The 14,456-nt window shown below is 42.2% G+C and overlaps 2 protein-coding genes across 2 annotated transcripts; one reads left to right on the top strand and one right to left on the bottom strand.

Annotated features, from left to right (window-relative positions):
• The first annotated feature begins 2,507 nt into the window (after nt 1-2,507).
• Nucleotides 2,508-7,137, top strand: LOC117543476. Its single transcript, XM_034211813.1, has 11 exons — nt 2,508-2,554; nt 2,833-2,903; nt 3,253-3,350; nt 3,631-3,828; nt 4,075-4,161; nt 4,338-4,512; nt 5,534-5,609; nt 5,842-5,967; nt 6,116-6,256; nt 6,455-6,578; nt 6,784-7,137. Exons 1-11 carry the CDS (start codon nt 2,537-2,539, stop codon nt 6,999-7,001), a joined length of 1,332 nt encoding a protein of 443 aa, XP_034067704.1. The 5' UTR covers nt 2,508-2,536; the 3' UTR covers nt 7,002-7,137.
• Nucleotides 7,138-8,522: 1,385 nt separating this feature from the next.
• LOC117543477 lies at nt 8,523-13,765 on the bottom strand. Its single transcript, XM_034211814.1, has 6 exons — nt 13,721-13,765; nt 10,491-10,754; nt 10,340-10,385; nt 9,785-9,876; nt 9,068-9,178; nt 8,523-8,733 (listed from the first exon to the last, which is right to left on the bottom strand). Exons 1-6 carry the CDS (start codon nt 13,747-13,749, stop codon nt 8,523-8,525), a joined length of 753 nt encoding a protein of 250 aa, XP_034067705.1. The 5' UTR covers nt 13,750-13,765.
• Nucleotides 13,766-14,456: the final 691 nt, after the last annotated feature.

The following is a 14,456-nucleotide window of genomic DNA, read 5'->3' on the forward strand; positions in this document are numbered from 1 at the left end:
CAGGGGGGCGCGAGAGACCAGGAGGAAAAATGGTTATTAAAAAAAAAAAAGATTATAAAAAAAAAAAAAAAATCATATTTTGAAAAATTATTGATTCGAAAATAATATGATACAGTACTATTACGTCTGGGTCTCTGTGTTTCATTAAAGCTCGGCTCTGTGTGTGTGTGTGTGTGTGTGTGTGTGTGTGTGTGTGTGTGTGTGTGTGTGTGTGTGTGTGTGTGTGTGTGTGTGTGTGTGTGTGTGTGTGTGTGTGTGTGTGTGTGTGTGTGTGTGTGTGTGTGGAACGAGCCATTTTGTGTGCGTGCGTGAGCGAGAGAGAGAGATAGCGCACCGGTACCGGAGATCGTTGATGTTAGCTTCTGGTGCTAGCGAGCTACGCTAACGGATATAAGGAGTTTTTTTAACAACAAAGTGGAGGAGAGTCCTCTCCTGTCAGACTGAGAGTCTCAGTGAGCTAAAGGACTCTCAGTGTTATCTCAGTGGGTCTCAAACGTTTTGGTCACCATTAATGTAAACAATTATTTCCGAGGCACACGTTTATATGATCATTATAGTTATAAAAAAATAAGAGAATACATGAAAAACAGCTATGAAATACTATATGACAGTAAAACAAGAATAAAGTTTAAAAGAGTGATTTATAAAATATCCATAAAGAAATAGTAAATCTGTTTACAATTCTGTTTCATCTGGGTGTTGAGAGATGTATCCATAGATCTCTTCATTTTGCTCTCAAAGTGCACCAGATTGATGCTTTCAACTTCAATATTTAAAAATCTTCCCGGGGGAGCATGCCCCCGGACCCCCCTATGTGAGGTCCACACACCACCTATAAAAATAGCACTTTACCCCTGCTTACATCTATATGCCGAGACTTGATATCGAGCCTTCATTGTAACAGTCGCGGGTACATAGTGTATGTGCGTGGGGAGTGTTGCAGTAGAAAATTCCACTGTAGCGACCGGTACATTAATGGGAAACCCTAAATGTTTGAGCACGCTCTATGAAAGGTCAAGCTACCCCACAGCACCCCCAAAATAAATCTCTGGCGCCGCCACTGAGCCTGACTATTTGTGTTGGGGGGGCCCGACTTTTTTTTTTCTCCAAAGGGGGGGCCTGACCGAAAAAGTTTGAGAACCACTGCTCTAATGTAATGTTGAGTTAATGTTTTAAAACATTTGTCCATAGTATGTATCCTCCATTACTGCTTTTAAAACCTTTAACAACCCCTTGCCTTGAAACGTCCCAAACACAATATATTAATGTTTTCAAAACAAATATTTTGGTAAGATAAAGCTAAGTGTCAAGATTGTTTTTGTATCGACAGAATATTAACTATGATTTCGCTTTTTATTCATACAATTTGTTCAACCTATGTTAACAAAACCATCAACGCAAGCCAATGATTTGCAAATGATATAACAATGTCTAGTCTCACAGATCCTTTTGTCATTCCCACATCAGGCAATTCCCAAGTATGTTCAGTACTGATCAGCCAAGAGGCAAAAGACGATTTCCCACCCCGGCTCCTTGCATCGTCAAACGGACAGACTTTCACATATATGTCCTTTCGGGACCCAGTCAGTTTACACCTAAGGGCTCGGAAGAGCTACCACTTGCCTATGCTGGCCTTGGAAAGAGGATGCTAAATCTACCGGACAACTTATTGCACAGTGAGGTAATCATATAAACAGACAGTATTAAAGATTTCTCAATGATTTAAAATGTGAATCACTTGCTGAATATTGTATGTTATTTCACTTTGTTTTAAAGACTATGGCTTCGGTTGAGGAAGAATTTCCAAAACTGAAAACATTAAAAGGAGGCTGGATGTTTTTCAAGTCAGCAGGTAATATTGTTCTCATCTCCATTGGTGAAAATGCTGTGTTGTGTTTTTCACACTCAGAAGCCCCACATATGTGTTTTCTGTTGCCCTACTTTGAATTACCATTCATATCACTTCTTCAAGTTGTATAAAACAGTACTAAAGTTTGCCTGACAAAGTGTAACGTATATCCCTAATATTAATGTATGTACTGTCAGGTGGTTTTAAAGCACACTTGTGTTGTTCATATTTAGATTTTAAAATAGGTGGTAGTGGACGTCGAAAGCTGTCCATAATTCCTACTGACTCCGAGGGGTACTCCACAAGGCTCCTCAAAACAGCGTCCAACAACGGAAAAAACATTGTGTTTGTAATTCCACTACAGGAGCAACTTTCTACCGAACCACTACCCTATGACTCGGCAGAGTTTGCAAAGATGCCACAGTCAACCTGCATAACATGTGGCAGTCAAATGCCTTTGCAGCTGTTGCCTTTACATGTGGAGGAATGTAATGACATATTGACTGTAAGCTGTTATTAAAACGTTTCTCTAATTTCTCAAATAAATATGTAATGTTTTAGTTTGCTCAAATGACTGTTTCAAAGTCTATAGAACCAATTCTCTGTACCTTTTTTGTTTTTTAGGAGAGTGAATCTGGGACTTCTCTTGATTAAGTGATTGAGCAGCCAAATCCACCTAACACAGGGATGGGAGAATTGTCAGAGGTAGTTGATGCTGATCCTGTTAAAGTTACTTTGCAATTTAGTATAAAAGCCTTATTGTTTTCAGTAAATAATGACAGCATGATTGCAGGTGTGTATATAGGTAGGGTATAACACATTTCACCAAACAGACTTTTTGCACACTGTCTATGTACTCATTTTTTTATCATAGAATTATGTTTCCTGTATCACTTATCTGAGAGAGAATTATTAAACATAAAACCTCTTATAATAATGTGATATGTTTTAAAGGTATTGACATTTGTTTATGTTTTTTACAGGTTTGCCCTATATGTCTTGAATCTTACCCAATTGATGTCCTCTCATTTCATGCAAGCACATGTGGTGAAGGGTAAGACGTTTTGACTTGTTCAAGCAAAAGATGGACGATAGACATGTTTTGAGAGAGGTGAACAACATATACAAAGTGTCAAACCTAATAACGATATCGTTTGGTGAATGTGCTTGTTCCTTTTTTGTGTTTTAAAATGCTGTAATGTTACAGCTATAGCAGCTGCATCAGAGCATGTAATGCATTTTTAGGAAATGTAGAAATCTTAACAGAGCCGAAATACTTATTAGGGATCTGATTTAAATTACTTTGTTTGATATGCAAGAAGAAATATGTAAAAAAAGAAGGGCGCTCACTAGTCTCTATTTTCCATTCCTGTGAGTATGTTTTTTGTTTTGTCTTTTCCAAGAATGGACCCTGCTCATCATAGCGATGCAGCCAGTATGACAAGGACAGAGGAAATGCCAGGACCTTCAGTTCAACGATTGCCAGCAACAGTTTCAGCAGGTTATTTATTCAGAACAATTACTGCTGTGGTGTAGTTTGAAACAGTGACTACTCACAAACACTTAAATAGCAATGATCACCAAAATGAATGTTGTTACATGTTTGATCCAGTAATATGGAAAGGATAATTGATTTCAAGTTACTACCTTTTAATATATTGCTTTAAAATACAGGGCTTACTAAATGAGACAATAAATGAAGTACTATTTTACAATTGAAGCTGACATATTATGAAGTTTATTGTACCAACCACTTTTTTTCCCTTCAAATTACATTTCAGCATGGGCCAATGAAGTGGACCCCCGGAAGGCATGTCAGTTGTTCAGAGAGGAACTGCTGGAACGTAACTATGAATGTCCACGCCTCTTTCTGTCAATCGACTTGTTTGACGCAGAAGAAGAAACAGACAGTTCATTGATTTCATTCTTTAAAATGAACAATGTTAACTGGGCAGCTCCATTGAAGTGCAGGCTGAGAGGTATTAATAAATAGTGTAACTTCTCATGTTTCATTATAGGTTGTCATCTGGGTCGAATTTTGCCTTTTTGTTTGTTTTTACTTGCATGTTGAGGATTAAGTTCATGTCCCTTAGACCAGGGAAGAAAGAACTAGTTACATTTATTGTATTGAAAGCTTGAAGGATGATTCATGTTGTCTCTTGGTAAGTGTATGTTGAATATCATCTTGTTGGTTGTACTTTTCTAAATGAGGTCGTCTTTTCAAGGGGATGCAGCAGTCGGCCAAGGTGTCAACCGACACGTTTTGTCAATGGCCATGCAGAAACTGAAGACCGGCTTCAGTATAAATTTAGGTGGGATGTCCCCATTTGTCTTTCAATTGAAATAACCACTTGCAGCTAAATCTTAATAAACCAACAAAGATTACAACATGCATATTCACAGTTGAACCAACACTCAATATAGCTTGACCTAAAAATTACGTTATAGCAATACATGGTGTCTAAACTATTTCTCCTTTTTTCTTAAGGCTGTGCAGCTCTTACAAGCCTTTTTGAAGGCGAAATGGAACATCGGGTTCCCTCCGCAGCTGCTGTGCTTCGGGAAAGCAACCTGTTTGAGATGGCAGGTCGGATGATAGGCCATTCCTTCCTGCATGGTGGTTTTGGTTTCTCAGGACTAAGTGTGCCTGTAGTGACTCTGAGGCCATGGATCTCAGCAGGAAACCGATGGACTGTCCACTCCAGGTAGGGAATGAGTCCTTACCCCAAGTGAAGGAGTTCAAGTATCTCGGGGTCTTGTTCTCGAGTGAGGGAACAATGGAGCGTGAGATGGGCCGGAGAATCGGAGCAGCGGGAGTGGTACTGCAGTCGCTTTACCGCACCGTTGTGACGAAAAGGGAGCTGAGCCAGAAGGCAAAGCTCTCGGTCTTCCGGGCCATTTTCGTTCCTACCCTCACCTATGGTCATGAAGGATGGGTCATGACCGAAAGAACGAGATCGCGGATACAAGCGGCCGAGATGGGTTTTCTCCGCAGGGTGGCTGGTGTCTCCCTTAGGGATAAGGTGAGAAGTTCGGTCATCAGGGAGGGACTCGGAGTTGAGCCGCTCCTCCTTCGCGTCGAAAGGAGCCAGTTGAGGTGGTTCGGGCACCTAGTTAGGATGCCACCTGGGCGCCTCCCTAGGGAGGTGTTCCAGGCACGTCCAGCTGGGAAGAGACCAAGGGGTAGACCTAGGACCAGGTGGAGGGATTATATCTCTTCGCTGGCCTGGGAGCGCCTTGGGATCCCCCCAGTCAGAGCTGGTTGATGTCGCCAGGGAAAAGAAAGTTTGGGGCTCTCTGCTGGAACTGCTACCCCCGCGACCCGACCACGGATAAGCGGGAGAAGATGGATGGATGGATGGATGGATGTCCCCATTTGTCTTTCAATTGAAATAACCACTTGCAGCTAAATCTTAATAAACCAACAAAGATTACAACATGCATATTCACAGTTGAACCAACACTCAATATAGCTTGACCTAAAAATTACGTTATAGCAATACATGGTGTCTAAACTATTTCTCCTTTTTTCTTAAGGCTGTGCAGCTCTTACAAGCCTTTTTGAAGGCGAAATGGAACATCGGGTTCCCTCCGCAGCTGCTGTGCTTCGGGAAAGCAACCTGTTTGAGATGGCAGGTCGGATGATAGGCCATTCCTTCCTGCATGGTGGTTTTGGTTTCTCAGGACTAAGTGTGCCTGTAGTGACTCTGTTGACTGGTGGGAGCACGGATACTGCAGCATCAGTGAAACAATTGGTTTTGTGAGTGTCCTAGTTAAAAAGTGACATGTCATACACCACTGCACCACAATGCTAACATACACTTGTCATCTTGTGCATTATGAAAAAGATTCCATTCATGCGTCAAGGCTGGGCTGTTTAGCTAGAAATGATTTCCAATGCTTTTTTGTGTCCCATTTTGATTTTTCCAGATTTAGGCTTTTTGTCCACTTTTGCATGCATTTAAATGATGTCCTCTTTTCTCCTGTTTTAGCTCAAGAATACACAACTTACTGCTCAAGAAACCACCAGTGTGACTGATCTTTGCCTGTCCTGGGACCTCCCTGTTCCAACCTCCACCAATCATGACTGGCTGTTCCAGGAACTTCTTTCCCATGCAGTAATCATTTTATATTGTACCATTTTTATTTAAACAATACAATACAATGTTTAGGTAATTAGTAGGTTTGCTTTGTAAGTCCTCCTGTATCTGCTACTGTGGTGTTTTTCCATTAGTGCCTCAGTTTGATTGTTCCTTTTACTTGTAGGTACTTCACCGTGTTAGGCAGCCTATCAAGCAGATTCGCAAAGGCCTTAAAGAAACGGGAATCTGGCCGCTTGTTTCAAATAGGCCAGATGTCCACCCCATATTATTTCCAAGAGAGAAAAATGATGAGCTGAACTCACAGGTAAGTACCATTTTCTTTATTGGATTTATGTTATTCATGGGATTTGTTTGCAAACACTATCATGCAATTTCATTTGTGGGGCTCTTAAACTGGTGTGTAGATCTTAAATCAATGCTTTACAATGTTAAGATAATTCTGTAGCATATAACATGAGCTTCAATCTTAGCAAAGAACACGTTTGTATTTGATCCCCTATAGACTGTGATCCAGAACATCCACTGGCCACAGCCCAAAAGTGACAGCGATGAGGACGAGGACGACGCCGTTCCATTGGAGAAAGTCGGTCTCGTCACTGGATTTTTGAGGCAATTCATAGAGGAAGGTAACACTAATTAATGACTACTAAAGCTATAGTGCAGCTGAAGAGATGGCAGTTCTGATGAAAAATAATATACACACATCGGTGTACAAATACAAATCTATGCATGGGTTAACCGTTGATATTCCTGCAAGTTTTACTGCTCAAATTTAAGTTTTGATATAATGCAATTTGAGGTATCGCATACATAACAAATTCTCTCCCATAGCATCTCCGAAGGTGCTGCGTGACCTCTTGAAGTTCTGGGTCGGGTGGGAGCTGCTCACAACAAACCTTGAAGTTGAGGTTGTTACTTCAAAATACCCAGTGGCTCTCACCTGCTTCCTAAAATTGAAGCTCCCAAGCCACTACCAAACTTATGAGAAGTTCCACCAGGACTTGATGATGGCCCTCAGTTCCATCAGTTCAGGCTTTGGGCTTGTGTAGCTACACACTGACTCTCAGTTTGTTTTGTATTTTTCTGGAGAAGGGTTTGCCTCTCTATTCAATACACTGTGTGAGATACAGGGTTACAGTTGGTACACCTACCGTGTTTTATAAATAAAGGACATTTGGAAAAAGACTGTTTGTCCATTATCATTGTTACACTTTAACGGAGCGTCCACACAGCAGCGTGTGTTGACGCTTGGAGTTGGGCGTGTCTGAAGCTTGGGGATTTTTTGCGACCAACAACCAATCACATGAATCTCCCGCCCCCGACATACAAAGCAATAGCAATGTTAAAACGAAGTAAACTGGATATAAAATAATGAATTTTCCCTCCATTTTTTTGAATATGAGGAAATGACCTGCGTAGTCTCTCCCAGCATACACACGGTTTGATTGGCTAGCGCTTGTAATGGCAGATTTGCATAAATGGGATTTCATTGGCTGACGCTTCTGCCGAGTCGCCAAAAGTTGAACATTGCTCAACTTTTGAAGCGAGCAACGCTCCACGTCGCTTTCCAAAATGCAGTTCGGCTAAAAGTGACGTCACCCCATTCAAAGTGAATGGGCAGAAGCGTTGGAAGCTTCAACGCACGCCGCTGTGTGGACGGGCCGTAACAATGCCCAATCCCTTGAACAGTAAAGCATTACACTCCGAATAGTTCTTTTACAATGTTTTTATTTTGTACAGAGTGTAAAATGAATGTAATTCTGTTGCTCTGAAACGGTTTTTGATCCTGACTGAAAATGCATCTCTAAAAACACTTCCATTAATTTATAAGTCAAAAGAAAAATGTCTAATCATGCAATTGAGATTAACTTAATCAAGCATAAGCTATGTAAATATAAAATGATTAACTTTCCATCATTGCCAAATAACTGAAATCATGACACAAATCATACTATAGTTGTTAAATGTAACAACTATCGGTGCTCAATTAAATTCTCAATGTATTGGACAGTATTGAGATATATGTCCACTCCGAAACATTCAGATTCTTCCAATGGATCAATGTTGTCTTGCAGTTGCATAATTTCAAGGTCTGAGAGAGGGAAGTTCAGCGTAGGGACATTGACCCCGGTATGATGCTCATTTGTGTATCCACTCTCTTCCCATTGAATCTCTGGTATGAGTGAACCCTAAAAAAGACAAAGTGAGTGTACAAATATTAAAGCAAGCACTGTGCCATTACTGCTTCTTATTACAAAATATGTGATCAGGCGAAATAAAGAGGGTATGCAATTGTTCTATAATAATAAAAAATGGAGTGATTGTGGAATAATGTTAAGGTAATAGTGTAATATTATAGAAAAGTGTTCTTGCTTGCTCCCAGCAGAGGTTTTTTTAATCCAAGAACGGGAGTTAGTTTATGAATCAGATAACTTATTATACTGTTTGGGTTTTTATTGATTGATAATAAACAAGAGATAGTGATGGTTTTGAAAATTCATAATTTACCTCAGGCTCAGGATCTGCAACAGGATTCAGGTGCTGGCCCACCTGCCACAACTGATTGGGTGTCAGATTTTGCTCTGTCCTGATGGGATGGTTGGCCCAGGCCTCACTGAACACATCCAGGTTGGCTTGGATGCGTGGCAAGAAAACGTAGTGGCAGCAGAAGATGTGCAGGACGTTACTGATGTCAAGCAGGTGTTGTTCCTCAAGAGAGTGCAGGGTGTTGTAAAGACACCCGTAACACTCATGAACACATCACGCCAGAGGCGTTCAATTCTGTGAGAAGAAAACACAAAAAAAATTTAAACTTGAAAGAAAATTCAAACTGTTCACTATGAACAATTTAAAGTTTCCTAGTCATTGAATCAATGGCAATGTCTCTAACTGAAAATTGCATTTATTTAAAAAAAATCAACTGACTTGACAGGAGAGTACAAACATAACATTAAGTGAGTTTTCAAATGTTTGCGTGGCTGGTAAATTTCTGTGAAAATTGTCATTTTCTTCTTTGTGAAGGAATGGTCTCAACATGTGCTTATGAAGGTTTGTTAAAGGGAATATTAAGAAGAAGAAATATGCTCATAAGCTTACATAATTAGGTTTAACTCACCGTTGATTGTGTACGCTTTTCCCTGCAATGAAGCTGTTACTGTCAGTTCCACGAACTGAGAACATTAATTGTGCTACTCCCACATTTTCTCCACCATGATCTCCTCTCACTCTGGAAAATAAATCAAATAATTATGCATAGTTAAAATCTACGTATTTGAAGGTCCAAAAAACGAGGGGTACAATTCCATAATGATCTACATCCATAATGTGATCACAAATGGCTCTCTCTGGACATACATATTTGAGATATCTGGACAGGTCCTTAACTGTAACCCTTAAGAGTTCTCTTTCACTTTATTAAACCTCGAATTATCTTCCACACCTGAATGAGGGATGGTTCACATCAGCTTGTGAATAGATTATATTTTCATATTTCTGTACAGTACATGAATCTCAGCTGAGGGATAGAAAAATCTGACATGTCGCTTATATATTGTCATATGTGAGGGGCTCACATAGAATTAACAATTGATATGGCTGTGTCCGACAGCACTTTTGTGACCTAGAAAAGTACCGTTTATAATGGCAATTGTTTTAACTTATATGTTCAGATTGCCTCTTTGAACTAACAGTAAAGCACGACAATATTTGCAATGAATGAGTCCCATCAAAAGTAAAGTGGTCGTCACTGATGCAGCCATTGGAGGGGAACATCTAAATTTGATGGAAAGGTCCGCAATTACACTAATGATTACATATGAAATAATGTGAATACCTCAGAGGAAACCCGTGCTCGTTCACAGCTTCATTGAAGAAACACAAGTGGGTGTCAGCCCGGTTGTTGTCTGCTATCTTCAAGTACATAATCTACACATAAAACAACATATTAGTACCTTGATGAATCAGTTTAACTTGAAGCATCTGTCAAATGACAATGTGCAGCATTAAGAGAATAACGCACAACAGAATTATTCAATGTATAACAGAATATCATGATAGCTCAGGCATGCTTCTTGACATATATTGTGCGGTTACTAGTATAAGTGTTTTAATTATTTCACAAGTTCTTCAAAGTATTTATTTTGAAATTAAGTAAATAAGTAAATGCATATTGTTTGATCTGAATCACTTAAAATATAAGGTGACTTTAGAAGTCCATATCGTCTGTTTGGTAAGAGGCGATATGTAATTAACTATAGGTTAGATTGTGTACCTAAAGATCACCACCTGTTGGTACAGAAAATAAACTGAAGCTTAGAAAAGTAAAACCATCACATGATGTTCGGCAACATTTTGCAGTTGTTGGTTCTTGACAATAGAATAGTCTTACCTTCCTTGAATAGCCATCTATTCCCCCAAAGATAACAAAGTTGTACCTGTCAATGATAGACAATGATATGATTACATACACAAGATATATACAACTAGACATTAAAAATAATAAAATGAACAGATTACATACAGACAGCATGCAGACAAACCTGATGAGCTTGTGGTTGGTGTCAATGTGCACCATGTACTTAGGGTAAGGAACTGTGTATGTTCTCCTCACCACACATCCCATCCGGGTCATCCTGGCGAGCACACCAACACTGTCCACACGATGCATGGATGCATACACCCGTTCCCATTGCACTCTGTGTCCCTTCGCAAGTAGAGCACCTCGGACTACACGGTAGCCAGCATCTGGCATTGCACTTTTTATTGTGGTGATCAATGAATCCAATTCGTCATCAGTGCAGCCGCTATATGAAGCAGATATAGAAATGTCATTTTCGGTCATCCGCCTAAATAGCGTTGCTCTAGACACACCCAGGAGTCTGGCGATGCAACTCGATGGCAGTCCCAGTTCAACCAGATGTGTCAGAGCCTCTACTGACACATTCAATCGTGGACGCCCACGTCCACAACATTTTTGCAACTCAAGGGTCACAAATATCTGTTGATTATCTCTCTCTTGTTGGATAAGGCTATTCAGGTCTGCAAGTGCAGACTGTATATTATTCCCTAAATCAACAATGTCACCCAGTGCACTCAATATAACAAAAGCCTGACGGCACGCAAACTGTAGCCCTTCGAGATCAACAGGTGTCCTATCCAAGATGTATGTCAGTCGATCTTGAAGTCTCTGAAGGATTTCACGCTTTACTGATTCCTGGGGGGAAAAGAATAGAAAAGATAGATAAAATATGACCAACAGTGCTCAACGTTCGACCGTTTGTTTACCAACACTGATTAATCCTATTTAACATCATCTCTTAATGTTCAATTCCACCCCATCATTAAACACAATGGAATATATTTTTGAATAATAATTTGAGCAGCAAATTTTGGATTAATTCTGTCTAAATTGTCCCTAAAAAACAAAGCAACAGAATGAAAGAAGTTAAAGAAATGTTTGGCTAATGTTAGCTATGTAAGGTTATAATCCTAGGTAGTCTATTAGCATAATATAGCTAACTTGCCAGCAAACGCTAGCATTACATGCCACCCATATTACTTCCATGCTAACACATCACTAACATAACAATAATTCATACCTAAAACATATTTAATCATTCACGCCGAGACACGTATAACTTACACTTGTGCTAGACGCCATGTTGAAGTTGACCTGTCAGCTCCGGAGTCCGGACTGCGCAAAAAGCGTAAATGAAGCGCTACGTCACGAACGCAAGAAATCCTACCCACGTGGGGGCGCGCTCATGTGATTGGCTTAGACTGGAGGAGACATCTGATTGGCTATAGATGAGAGAAATTACAAGTACGAATCGGGTGAGCGTCAGGGGAGTCTCAAAAAACCCACACACGAATGCAAAGCGATCCGTGCACAGAAAGCTGTTTGTGTTTGAAGGTGCAGCGGTTTTAAACGGAAAACTAATATGTGTGGATCAAAATACACATGTAAAACTTTTTTCTGTGTTTGGATTTTATTTACATGCATATGAAACGGAACACATTTGTGTATGCATTGAAAAACACAAGTGTGGATCCGGAAATACAAGTTTGAATCCTTTTGCGGATCATGAAATACAAGTGTGAATCCTTCTGTGTGCATGTGTGTATTATGAGACTGTTCTGAGCCCATATTTTTGAGGCGGTTCACAATCTTTCCCACCCCGGTAGGAAGCCGTCCGTGAAGTTGTTGTCACAGAAGTTCGTGTGGCAGGGGCTTAAGAAGGACGTGAGGTCCTGGGTCGACTCGTGCGTGGCCTGTCAACGTGCCAAAGTCCACCGCCATACTAGGGCCCCTTTTGAACTTTTTGCGGTTCCTGAGAGGAGGTTTGACCATGTCAATGTCGACCTCGTAGGTCCGCTTCCCCCCTCTCACGGTTTCACTTACCTGTTTACGATGGTGGACAGGACGACCCGCTGGCCCGAGGCCGTTCCCCTCGCCTCGACATCAGCTTCCGACGTCGCCCGCGCTTTCATCGGCACGTGGGTGGCGCGATTCGGGACCCCGTCTGACCTCTCCTCTGACCGCGGTTCTCAGTTCACCTCGGAGCTGTGGAACGCTGTTGCTGTGGGTTTGGGGGTCAAGCTGCACCGCACCACTGCATATCACCCCCAGGCTAACGGATTGTGTGAGCGGTTTTCACCGGTCCATGAAGGCGTCACTGCGTGCCGGCTTGATAGACGGCAACTGGGTGGATAAGCTCCCGTGGGTTATGCTCGGCCTCAGGTGTGCCCCCAAAGAAGGCCTGCAGTCCTCGTCGGCGGAGCTCGTCTATGGTCAGACGCTACGGGTCCCTGGGGAATTCATTCCCACCGCCACTGTGCCCTGGTCTGCAGCCGGGCAGCGCTCCTCCCTGCTGGAGACCGCCGGGACATTCACGCCCGTCCCCACGTCGCAGCACAGCAACCCAGCTTTCCGGGTGTCCCCCGGATTACGGTCGGCCGATTTCGTTTTTATTCGCCACGACGCCCACCGCGGTCCCCTGCGGCCCCCTTACGACGGTCCGTTCAGGGTCATACGTCACGGGGACAAGAGCCTGGTGGTGGACGTTGGTGGCAGGCCTGAGACTGTGTCCGTTGATCGGATTAAGCCTGCTCACGTGGACATTTCCAGGCCGTTGGAGTTGGCTCTGCCCCCACGTCGGGGCCGCCCTCCCATGGCCCGCCCCCCGCCCCCTGTGGGGATGCCCTCGTTGGCGCCCCTGCCCTCGCCTGCGGCCCCGCCCTCCTCGGCCCCTGTGGTCCGTACGCGCCGGGGTCGGGTGGTACTTCCTCCCAGGCACGAGGATTTTGACTATGGGTGAATACTGGGGGGGCTTGTGTGGTGATTGACATTATTCACCCACGGATCTATGGGTTGGGGTATTGTTCCGCACGGACATTTGAGTGAGCCGGACTTCCTGTTTCCGCCGGTCTTCGCTTCCCGGGCATGAAGTAGTTTTACATGTGTGTTCCGATGCTAAATAAAAGTAGAGCTTGTAACTTTGATACCCCGCCTCCGACTCCCGTCTCTCGGCACCACAAGCCTCTGAATTAGCCCCGAGCGAAAAATGCTAACCTATCACTGCACCGAAAATCACTCCTTATTACTTATCCTAGCTGCACATCCAACACATCGTTTATGATCGTAAAGACACAGAATCTAACTGTGCCCACTTCAACACTGAAAGATACAAACTCGCGACGTTATCAACAAAAACGTACATCAAAACAAGTGACGCTAGGTACTAACATGCGCTAGGCTAACATGGTTTACCTTGGTCTTTGTCTGGTCTTCAATGGCATTAAAACGATGATGTAGTTAATCCATAGGTTAATATCCAATGTGGCTGTGTCCCCTTTGAAATGTTCTGATAATCTATAAGCAATAAAACTGCAATTCCGTTATCTGCTGTCCGCTCTGTGCTCCGTGCTCTCTGGGTCCTGCAATTCCTGCTTCCTTACGTAGTAAACAATAAGTAAAGTCTGCTGAGTAATGTGCTTACGCTGGCTGGCATTGGCAGTGCACTACATCCCCATTAAGTAATGGTTGATTAATAAATCCCATTTTATGTTTCATCATACTCTCAGAGTAGTCGTCCGGAAACTGTGGATCTTTCGGTTCGGGCCGAGCACATTTCGCTAGCCACTGCCTCCGAACGTACTTCCTAGATGGAACCGAGCATTCCGTGGATTGTTCCTATCCGAATTGTGGCAATGTTTCGCGATACAATGAGGCATATTTATATAGAATTGTGAGAGTAACTAGAGTAAACAACGTGAACAAAGCACATCCGTCAATTTGTCCTCGACACCAAACGCATAGTTTACGTCACTTCCGGTAAAATAAGTCATGTGACTCGTCAAAATGGCGCCGCCCACAGGGTTGATGTTATTTCGGTAATTAATCAGTTTAAAATCACTGATAACGTCATCGGATTAAAAAAAAAAAAAAAGACTGGCAGAGACTGGTCTGTTTTATCGGATGATAATTATTTAAAAATGCGTGTCAT

This window comes from Gymnodraco acuticeps, unplaced genomic scaffold, assembly GCF_902827175.1.
Source record: "Gymnodraco acuticeps unplaced genomic scaffold, fGymAcu1.1, whole genome shotgun sequence".
Classification (NCBI taxonomy): domain Eukaryota; kingdom Metazoa; phylum Chordata; class Actinopteri; order Perciformes; family Bathydraconidae; genus Gymnodraco; species Gymnodraco acuticeps.